General features: G+C 42.6%; 1 protein-coding gene across 1 annotated transcript in view; it reads right to left on the bottom strand.

The window, feature by feature from the left end:
* Positions 1-8,927: 8,927 nt before the first annotated feature.
* Positions 8,928-11,933, bottom strand: part of Erich1 (glutamate rich 1) — a 60,083-nt gene continuing 57,077 nt past the window's right edge. The window contains exon 6 of the mRNA XM_055608392.1: positions 8,928-10,196. Coding sequence (XP_055464367.1) covers positions 10,123-10,196 — 74 coding nt within the window. The 3' untranslated portion in view covers positions 8,928-10,122. The remainder of the gene's footprint in view (positions 10,197-11,933) is intronic.

Below are 11,933 nucleotides of genomic sequence, written 5' to 3'. Positions count from 1 at the left end.
GAGAGCTCTAGTGATCTGAATGCAGTAGAAGACATTACCTGGCCATAGATGTCCACAGTCTTTTGAGCTCCAAATAGGGATCTCAGTCCTGGGGCAAGGCAGGTGGGAAGAAAAGCTTCAGTGGTGAGCCCTGGGTGCCAGTTAGGCAGAGCCTTCCTGCACTCGTAACCAGATATTGAACTTTACTGGAAGCAGTGTAGTGTACAAGGAACAGGGTGATGTTTCTTGAGGTAGGAGCTGATACAGACCCTGGAGGCCAAGAAGCACTGATTTTCTTCTCATAGCCATTCTTTACTATAATCTTTCACTTTGCTGTTTGAAAATGAATGCTCTCCCAAATGTCCAAGTCAAATTCCAACAGCACACAGAATTGTCCAACTTCTGCCTTTAGTGGAGACAGACAGGGATGGCTCTCAACAAGGTATCTATACAAGATGAGTTAAGGGTAAAACATGTGTGCCCTTGCCTTGAGACACTCCTGAGAAAGCAAGAGGTGAGTGGGCAGAGGGAGGGCAGGAAGGAGAAAGAGAGAGAGAGACTAAGAAAGAGACAGAGGCAGAGATAGGCCAACTCCTAGGAACCAGGAACCCAAGGTCAGTTCCCTTCCTTGGCACAATGGAAGGTTTACTATAACCCCTAGTGTGTTTTATGGTCTGACCCCTGTGTTCTTGAGTCCCAATTCCAGGGTAGGCTGACCTCAGGTAAGGGCAAACAGAAAGGGTGAGGATACATCAGAGCTGGTAAGCTTTGAATATCTTCAACTTTCAGCTTAGAGTATTATCAATTTCAAGCTATGTCTGTGTTGGACTCTTCAGTATGTGAAATATAACCTTGTAAGGATTTGAGTTATCATGTTGCACAAGCGGACACCACTCCAAGAGTTGGGTGCCAGGTCTACACATGGGTGACATATGCTGACCCAATTTTCTTGGCTCTAGGCTCTGTTTCTGAATTTCTTCCATCTCCAATAGGCACTGACCCTAGCATGAAATCCAATGAAGAAATGTCCACTGTGTAATTAAGTGGGTGAATATTTCAATTCTTCTTCCAAGTGTTTGGCATTATCTGCTTAAAATGATAGCTATTATAAAAAATTATCATAACCCATTTACTCTTAGCAGATGCTTAATTAAAACCTCCCTATACTATTCTGAGATTTAACTAGGCAAAATCTACGTTGACTTGAATTAGTTTTAGCATATTACAAGCCAGAATGACTTTGAGCAGAACATATACAACATTTCAAATGCTCTAATTAAAAAGGAGGAAAAAAAAATAGAATTCCTTTTCCCACCTGTAACAGCCTTATGTATTCAGGATAATTCTCCAAAAATTAGAAAAAAAAAATCCTATTGAGAATAACCAGAGGAGACCTAGAAAAACTTCCAGCTCTCAAAAAGGCTTTCTCTAAACTGACATTTAGCAAAATACAGAGTATTTTCATACAAAGGTATGCACAGCTTGTGAGGGCTCTGGGGTCTTCTACTGACAGTACTATAGGCAATGCATTAAGTCCCTGGACTACATCTTAAGAGTTTGCTGTCAGCATCAAATAAACAAGATTATCTAGAGGTTACAAAGGCAAAACCTGCCTCCAAAAACTGCCTTGCTGAGCACATGGTATTCCTCTATCAAAACTCAGCCAGGAAGGCAGCAAAGTGTCTCTGCCCCTCCCAACAGCCTCAGTGATCCTTAGTTTCCCTTTGATCCTTACGAGTTATGGTGGTTAGAATGAGAATGGCCCCCAAAGACTAATGTATTTGAATACTTGGTCCCTAGTCAGTGGAACTGTTTGGGAAGGATCAGGAGGGTGTAGCCTTGTGGGAAGAGGTGTATCACTAGGGACGGTCTTAGAACTTTCTTTCTTTTTAGATATTTTTATTTCTTCAATTTTTATTATTAGGAGTGACTGAAATAAAAAAAAATATAATTGAGTGCCATCACTATTGTCATTATGGAAATGGCTTAAGAGAAAATCCGTCAGGTGAGTATTATTGCTTCTCACTTTTCAATTGGTCAGTAGTTGCCACTGATAAAACAGCATTCTGGACAGATTCTCTGGGCCTATCTGTTTTATCAAGGGATTAGAATTTTCAAAAGGCTTATGCCATCCTGACTCTCTCTCTCTCTGCCTCTCTCTAGTGGCTCAGTAAGTGAGCTCTCAGCTACTGCTCCATTTCCATGTCTGCCTGCTGCCTTGGTCCTTGTCATGATTGGTCACAAGTTCTAACCCTCTGAAACTAAACCAATAACCCTTTTCTTCTATAAGGTGCCTTGGTCATGGAGTCTTTTTACAGCAACAGAGAAATAACTAAGACAGGCACGTTGGGCTGTTGCTGTCCCCACTTTTAGAGTGGAAACCAAAGCTCAGGTAGATGCCTGTAAAGACGGACCGTGTAAAGCAGGTCTAGCGTGCACACTGGGTGGAGGTTTCATGGTACACACCCTCTGAGGGAGCAGTGCACTCACGATAGACCTGTGATTGTCTCACAACTACTCGTTACGACCACACTTTTGACGACACAGGCAAACAGTGGGTCAATGCTCTTTCTAAACTCAGAGTAACATGCACAGTGGGCCGTCCAGTCTGGCCACTTGGAAAATGAACTCACATAAGCCTGACGCCTGCATGGAGATTCAGGATTGGGGTGTCACCCACATGAGCATACACAGAAGCCTAAGCAAATGTGCCCCTCCTCACAGAGTTTCTGTTAACTAACAGGCCTCTGAGACCTATGGTTAGCTGATTTTCCCAGGCACGACAAAGAACTAAGAAAGTTTATTACCAGATCAGTTTGCTCAAAAATTACTTTTGTGCTGGAGAAATGATTCAGCTGCTAAAAGCTACGGTTAACAACCAAAATGTCAAAAATTATGTTTTCCCATTGATTAAGAAAAAAAAAAAAAAAAAAACCAACAACAAAACCTAGAATCCAACTTTCCTCCTGGACATAAACTTACATGTTTATATAAGTGTATATATAAATTTATATGTTTGTAAACATAAAATGTCAGGAAGAGGACTAAGTCCAATACTTCTTATTTTATGCTGTTCGGGTTAATGTGTCGGTTGTGTACACTGATGACATGTTCACACACACACAGTCACCGATCCGGACACGTTCTACCCCTTCTTACCCCTGCTCCTGTGTAAGCCACACGGCTCATTGCTGGGACGAAAATGCCTGACGGAAACAGCTCAAGTGTGTGTGTGTGAGGGTTTATTTTGGCTCGTGGTTTCAGAGGGCTCGGTCCGTCCATGGAAGAGAAGCCATGGCGGCAAGAGTTTGAGGCAGCGCCTGCCCATGCCTATGCCCTGCATCTGTACCAGTCTGTCTCCTTCAGTTACTGGCAGGGGCTTTCTAGGAATGGATGAAGCCTTGTTTTTGGGGAAAAGGGTAAGAAGCTCAGTGGCTTGTCCTGTCTCAAAGGAGATGTGAGTGCTGAATGGGGTTGCTGTGAGAGTGGAGGGCTGTTAGCATCAGGACTCGAGCCCTGCTGGAAACCAGCAGCCGACGTTCTGGAAAGGCCATTCCCCCGCTACCTGTTACGTTGGCATGTGGCCTCTGGACTAGGAGGCTCTCCTTGCTCACTGAGGCCATTCGCTCACTATCAGTGATAACAAGGTTGCACCATGGACACATGACCAGGTGCCTATCGTGTACTAGGGGCCTCAAGTAAAACACTCTCCAACAAGATGTCACGTCAGGAGCTGTTGGGTAGGCGGGCCTGGGAAATTAATTATAGCACATCTCAGGGCAACCTCAGCTTACCTGAGACCAGAGCAATAGATCAGCCTGAGGCCTCCGAGGGGCACTCTTACTCTTGGAGGGACCAGGGACCAAAGTCCAATGAGAAAACAGTGAACGTCATTCAGGGAAGAGGTAAGAGAAGGAAGGAGCCAGGGAGGACAGGAAAGAGGAGTGAAGCACACTCATCCTGTCAAAACAGGGAGCGGTTTTAGGTTGTGCTGCCAAGAGGTTAAGATATCTGGAGGCAGCACAGTGAGCCTAGACAGAGGGAGGCCTGGAAGCAAAGGCTGCCAGACAGACAGAGCCCTATTCTTTCCCATTTGCCTCTTCTTTCTCAGCCAGCGTCTCCCCCAGAGCATTGTGGCTGGGACTCTGAGCTGAGAGAAGCTGAGGAAGATGTAGAAGAGAGCCAAACTGGAAACAGGACCTCGGTCCTTTACCACCACGCTCGATCTCAGTAGTTTTTTTCAAGGCCCCAAGCAGGATGCCTAGTCTATCTGTCACCAGACCTGACCCACAGGCACTGTGGGGTAGAAACAGGGCTGTCTCCAACAGGATATTTATGGTAATTTGTTAGGTAGCAGAAGGAAAATGGTAACACTGCATTGCTGAAAGGCTCGGGGTAAGTGCAGCCCCTCGGAACTGCGCAGGACCTTACATGGCTTACCCGTGCATGCCTCATGGGCATGCTTGGAGAAAGCCAGACGCATCTGTCAGGTTTTCAGAATACAGTGCCCGGAAGCAGAAGACATACTCAGGGTTCGGTGGAGAACAAAGACTCAGGAGGAGCGGAGTGGGACGAGGTGTGTGGGCTCCGCACAGCTCTGGTAGCATTGCTGGCACCAGCTCCACAGGGAGGCGTTTCCACCAGCTATCACTCCTCCAGTTTGTGTAAATAATATCAAAATAATCAGTAGAATACTGACATTCTTAGAAAAGACTTCCTCCTGTTTTGAAGCATAATCATCAATGTTAGCAATCTCTTTTTCCCTATATTCTTAAGAGCTTCTTTTTCTTTGTCTTCTGAAAGGCCTATAGGAATTAAGTGGGCTGTATGCACAATTTGCAACATTGCAGGGGAGAAAATGATCTCATTACTATTGACTTCAACATAGCAGGAGAATCAGATTAGCCATGGTTGCACTAACGTATTACAGACAAGCTTTGTTTCTCTATATTTTTCTGTTTGGGATTAGAATTATATATAAAGGTTATGAGTTATGATTATCTCACCTGTTCCAATTCAATTACACCTCCGCCTCTGCACACCAGTGCGTAACCTTGCCAAGGGGCCTGAGGAAACAAACTGTGGGCACCAGGAAAGAAGTCATTGGCTTTGTCTCATTTAAATTGGAAATGTTCCCTAAACATTACCAAGGATAAATGCTGCAGAGATTAAGGCCGAGGATCCGGGGTGTTAAGTCAGAGACCAAATGGACACTATGGACAGAAGAAACCGAGGTATGAATGAACTCATGGCAAGGACTAGGTCCAGCTGTACTGACTGTAGCTCATTCTTTTCTATCATTCACAATCTACCCCTTCCTTTTCTAAGGTTACTTTTTAAAAGTAGCATAAAGTGTGGGAAGGACTTAAAACTACATTTACACGTGTGTGTATGCTGTATCTTGGTCATGGGCGCCCTTCCATGACCCTTCCTTGTCCTCCTTTCCTTCTCTGTTCCTCATTCCTCTTTCCAAATGGCACTTCCGTACTTAGGGTCAGGAGAAGGGAAGAAGCATCACAAACAAAACCAATCTCGTTTGGTTTTATAAAGGAGTAAGAGTACATAGAGCTTCCACAAACTCAAGTGAAGGGGGACCACGGATTAGAACTCGCTGCCCATCAACAAGGTGATGTAAATCAGGAGCGTCCAATCTTTTGACTTCTCAGTGTCACAATGGGTGATGTGTCCTAAAGCACATATTAAACACACAAAACACTAACAAGAACTTACGCACACAAAAGAGGTCTGTGTATAATTTTCACAATCTCTACCACTGCACATAAAACCCCCACATCATAATAGTAATTATAAAGCATTTGTAAAGAAAGCAGGTCCCATGTTTGCTTTCCAAATTAAAAAACAAACAAATATGAATGATTAATAAAACTTCATTGACTTATTCATTTATTATGAAACAAGTGAGATATCCAACATTTGAGAAAGAAAGGCATCAGTATCTCCTTGGTAGATGAAGCTGCAATTCTCAGTGAACGCTCAAGGTGTTCATCAAACATTTGGTCCCAATTTTACTCTAAGTGTGTGTGTTCTATTCTTGAAAATAGTTGTTCACATATGTAGGTGCAACCTAAATGGGATGGCATGAAAAAAAGGCATGGTTGTGAAATAAGGGATATTTGTTTCTGGGAGAATGGAACCTATAATAGAAAGAGAGAAGTTTGCTGGGCACAGTGGCATATGACTTTAATCTCCGAACTGGGGAGGCTGAGGCAGATGGATCTCTGTGAATTGGAGCCAGCATGTTCTACATAGTGAGTTCTAGGCCACCTCGTCTTGAATTTTTTTCCTTTAATTTGAATGGCTGATGGCAAGACTGTGCATTCTGTTTGATAATTTAAGTCAACCGAAGAGAGTAATGAATATACCAAAAATACTGGCATTTTGCTGGACTATATGAAATGTTTTAAAAATCTAAAATCAAAAGATTGAGGCTACATTTTTTCCCCCCAAGAACTATGTTTAGTCAATGTATCAAAAATCCATAGAACTGTTAGCCTTAACTGGAGCTTGCCATAATTTCAGCTTCACTCGAAAGCTGTCATGATTTGAAATGTAGTGATAAGTTGGTTTCCATCTTGATGACATATGCTTCATTCATTTGAACAAATGGCTAGATCCACTAAATGGATTTAATGCTAAGTCTGTAAACCCGTTTTCATGGTCAAGTTCTGGCATAAATTTTGTTTTGATATCATAAAAGACTTGATAATATGTTACAAGTCATAAATCTTTTAATGTTTGGCCTCAACTTATCTTACTTCCAAAAAGTGGTATTGGCAGTCAGCATCAATGACTTTAAGGTATTTCTAGAATCAACAATGACTTAATTCTTGGTTCTTTTTTTAAAAATTTATTTAACTTTATTTTATGTGCATTAGTGTGAAGGTATCAGATCCCTTGGAATTGGCATTATAGACAGTTGTGAGCTGCCATGTGGGTGCTGGGAATTGAACCCTGGTCCTTTGGAAGAGCAGACAGTGCTCTTAACCACTGAGCTATCTCTCCAGCTCCAATCCTTGGTTCTTAAGAAATTCAGTCTTGATGATGATTTGCATGATGTTATACATTCTTAATGACCCTGTGCAAACCTCATTAATGATACCTCATTAAAGGGGGATTTGTGGTAGAAAGTACATCATCTTTGATTAGTTTTACAAGTCTCTCTCTCTTTTATCTGTCATCACCAAACACCAACAATAACTACACAAGGAACATAAATATTGCTTTAACTCTTTATATGCGCATGTTCTTCCTGGATGCATTTATGTATACCATGTACACGCCCGGCGCATGTAAAGGTCTAAAGAAGGCACCCAGTCCTCTGGAACTGAAATTATGATGGCTGTGAGCTTCCATGTGGGTGCTAGGGACATGTTTTACTGCTTCACATAAACCTCCTGATTTCGCTGTGTCCTTTAAAACAATTAAAGAAACCATTTCTTCAAAAACAAAAACAACAATAAAAAGAAGCCATTTTTTTAATGACATTAGATTAATTATCAGTACCTTTAGCAAAAATGGCGAGTTGAGCGGCAGCCCTAGTTTGGTCATCCATTGCCAAAGCTAACTTAGATTTAACTCTTTTACTCTCCAAAACTTTACTCAAAAGAGTTCCGCATTTCTTCAGCTAGTAAGGCAAGCTGATTTTAGAAAATATTCCCCCCTTTTCAGTGCACACTGTATCTAAGATTTCCCTATAGTACCTAACAAATTCACTATCAGAAAATGGTGTTTTTTTTTCCCCCAATTAAAGATGTGGCCATATAACTAGCTTTTACAATAAAATTTGTTTGGGTTATAATTTTACATATGCTCGTTAAGAGGTTGGACAGATGGCTCAATGGTTAGCGCAGCTGCAGTTGTTTCTCTTACCCCTGGCAGGCCTGAGTTTGATTCCCAGCATCCACATAGCGGCTCACAACCTTTTATAACTCCAGTTCCAGGGGAGCCGATGCTCTGTTCTGCTTCCATGGGCACCACGCACAAACATGTATCAGACAAGCACTCAATGTTACGCTCTGGCAATCTGAACACATCGCCCAAAAAGAAGCAGTGCTTATTATCTGCCTTAACACAGCAACAAAAAAGCAGTCGTCTGTCTCCGTTTTGTTCAGCAAACTTCTTTCATCTGTAATTTTTCCTTCCTGGGGTTTTGTTTTAGATACTGTAGAAGCCATGCTGAGATTAACAAAATAATAACAGATAAGGGGCAACATTTAATTTTACTATGATAATTAATTGATAGGAAAACAGAAAGCAAAGCTTGGGCAAATGGGAGGGCTGCTTACAAAGTGTGGCAGATGATACCTGGCATGGCTGAGGGCAGAAATAGCTTTATCACTCAAATAAGAATACTTATCTATCTTCTAACGCCAAACACCGACCGTTGGCCACCACTGGTGAGAACACCACTGTAATGGCTGCATGGCTCTCACCACGTCACCACGAGCACAGGAAATAGCCGGTGGCTCTAATTAACAGCCTTATGTTTGGAATACAGCACACAGGAAGCTGCATGCCGCCATAAAACCAAAGCCATAATGTGTCTGAGGATCAAGAACACAATACGTTTATTTTGCCTGACACTGTGACAATGTTGTCATGTTGTACAGTGTTTATACTTAAACATACAAGTTAAATATACATACATACATACATACATATATATATATATATATATATATGTATATATACATATGCCTGGCATGGTAGCACATGCCTTTAATTCCAGGCAGAAGAGGGCCAGCCTGGTTTACAGACTGAGTTCCAGGACAGCCAGGACTTTCGAAAAACCAAAACAAACAAACAAATAAAAAAACCCAGCAAAACTAAAACAAAAAAACAGTAACAACAACAAAAAAAAAAAAAAAAAAGAAGGAAGAAAAGAAACATTCTTACTGTTTAAAAAAACTAACTTTATAACTTTGTGTCTGGCTATATTCATGGCTATCCTGGGCAAGCAGCCCGAGCTGTGTTTCATTTCTAAACGTTCACACTGAGCTAGGCACAGTGGCACAGAACTCGAGAAGAATCACAGTGGTGGCAGTGAGGACTCACTACCACTCCAAAATGACTGGGTGATGAACTTCATTTTATTCACATTGTATCATATGAATTATACGATATAATAAAGTTATTGTTTTCGTGGATAGAGCGAGTACGGACTCCTGCTGAGTATGTCACCTGCAGCACCTGTGTGGTCGAGTGATAACACTCTTAGAACTCACCATTTAAAAGCTGGTGGCTGTCCTCAGAGCACCAAGAAGGAGAAAACGAGAAAAGCAGATTCTCTCCACTGTTTCTAGTGTAGGTAAGTAGGAAGAGACTAAATTCTTCTGGAGCCAAGCTACTTAAACTTTTGGTACCTATAAAGGACCTGTGATACCCACAAGGCATTTAAAAAAGTTTTAACTTAGGTGTGTGCATGTGTGTCTGGGAGTGCGGGCACACCCGTGTGTGGATCTCAGAGTGGTTTCCAGGAGCGAGCTCTGGCCTTCCGCGTGCTGAGGCAGGCTCTCTCTTGCGTCTGCTGCACACACAGGTCAGGCGAGCTGGCCGTCTGCTGCACACACAGGTCAGGCGAGCTGGCTGGTGAAGTTCCAGGAAATCCTTCCACTCCCACCTCCTGTCTTGGCGAAGGTGTGCTGGGATTACAGGTGCGCACAGCAGCTTTGGGTTTCAGCATCAAACTCCAGTCACCACACTTCATCGCTAGTGTTTGCATGCGCTGAGCCCTTCCCTAGGCATGAGGGCTTTCACACACAAGCTATTTATAATGAAATATGAGAACTTCAAACTATGTAGTTTATTTAACAAAATGTTCATTTTTAATTGTTACAGGCACCAGAAAAAATTCTAGTTTTACGTAGTAATTCAATATATATGTTAACAATAAGCAAGTGAAATGCTTTAATTTTACCCCAATTTCCCACTTAAAGTCTTAGATGATATAAATAACAGGGTAAAAATGTCTTCAATGCCTCCAAGGTTTGATTCATCAAATAATGATAATAATAATAAATAAATAAAAATGTTTAAGTACAAGAATGAAGTCTCAGTTCACATCATATCTATTTATATCTTCGCATTAAATAACAGATAGCTCTTCTTAAGCAATACTGAATTTTATTCATTGTTTTTTTCAGGAAGAATCTGTGTGATCCAATAATTAAAGAAAGCTGAGATTACTCTGGCATGTTCTGCAAGGTAAAAACAAAAGCAAAACAAACAAAAAACAAAATCATAAGTAATAATTTTGTACAGGTTTTAGCCCTTGGGCCTAGAAAACAAACAAACAAACAAACCCTGAAACAATCTAATAAAATGCTATCTCAGTATATAAACTGACAGAGATATGATGTGAATAGAAATTGAAAGGAAACAGAAGTTTGTGTCAAGGAAAGACAGAGAATCCTAAGTGGTGAGTACTAGGGGTTGCAGAGCCTTTGGCTTTCATGATGGCAATAATGTGCCAGGATGCCAGAACTCACCAAGGAGACAAGTCCATCTCCAAAATCACCGGCCAGCCCTGCAGTTCCTTCCCACGGAACTGTAGCTGGAGTGAGGGCTTTCTCAAACATCAGGCTTTGTAGTCGCCCTGCACAGCCGGTGAGTCTCAGGTCCCAGGCGGGACCCACCCCTGGAATTTACTTTCGGATCCCTCTACTTCTCAAGTTCGCAGCCCTGAGGCTGGAGGTCGAGGCAGGGGGCAGAGGGGACCCTCCCAGGGCTGCCCCTGATGTGGTCCACTTGATCTTTGCTTCCAAACCATATAGTATACACAATTATCGAGCCCTGGCACTGAGGGAGGGGTCCAACTTCTTCATTCCACACAGCCCTCTGAGATCCTCCTAACACTGTTGTTGTTGTTGTTTGCCTAGGGGCAGGGTGTTTGGCCTCTCTCTAAGTCTCTTTCTCTCTTGATAAGGCAAGTAAACTTCCACAAGGTGAATACAAGCACAGCAGAGCACAGACAGTCCTGCCCCATGTCTAAGTGTCTGAGTGTGACACAGGTCAGCTCAGCGAACGGTAGCCTGACCCATAAAGGGGTCTGTGACAACAAGCTAACACAAGGTGTGAATCCCATTTTCCCTAGTGCCTGTGGGGTCCTAACACCCTGAGGGCCTGTGCAAGGTGTCCAGGCCTTTTTTCAGAGAAGTCTCTGTGCTTTCAGAACACAAGGCCTACCTGCGGGGAGAGTAGGGAGCTACGGCAGGCAGGCAGAGTACACTTTTAAGGTCAGACCCCAGCCGTGTACAACTACTAGACGCCAGAAGCTTATTTCATAGAGACTAGAGCCTGTTCCTAAAGAGATATACAGAATCTCATTACACAGGCCTGCATTTAAGAGCAAGGTTTTGTTGTCTGCGTCTCATTAGGTAGGCCTGGTATTCAGGAGTAAGTTTTGCTGTTTGTGACTGACACAGAAACAATTTTAAGCACACATTCTATCTAATCTGTGCACTGAGGGAACCTGTGTTACAGAAATACTTTCTTATATGAGATTTAGGTCCATTGACTACTTATGGCCAATGTGCCTGAAATGGAATCTGTCCAGTCATATTAGGCAGCACCAGTGATTTTTACAATGCAGAGGTTCCCCTGTGCACACTCTAGATGGGTTTCAGGGTACATACATGAAGCTGGTAAGTGCCAGGACAGGACAGTTAAAAGTCCTTTCATAAAAAGTTCACATTAGTTTAACTTAACAAAACCAGCATTATACGGTTTCTTTAAGTTAAAAGAAAGTTTTTGGTGTGTGTGTGTGGTGTGTGTGTGGTGTGTGTGGTGTGTGTGGTGTGTGTGGTGTGTGTGGTGTGTGTGGTGTGTGTGTGTGTGTGGTGTGTGTGTGTGTGTGTGTGTGTGTGTGGTGTGTGTGTGTGTGGTGTGTGGTGTGTGTGTGTGTGTGGTGTGTGTGTGTGTGTGTGTGGTGTGTG

This window comes from Psammomys obesus, unplaced genomic scaffold (genome assembly GCF_907164565.1).
Source record: "Psammomys obesus unplaced genomic scaffold, mPsaObe1.curated_primary_1811, whole genome shotgun sequence".
Lineage (NCBI taxonomy): Eukaryota > Metazoa > Chordata > Mammalia > Rodentia > Muridae > Psammomys > Psammomys obesus.
The sequence above is the reverse complement of the archived record's forward strand: the minus strand, read 5'-3'. Positions and strand labels throughout refer to the sequence as shown.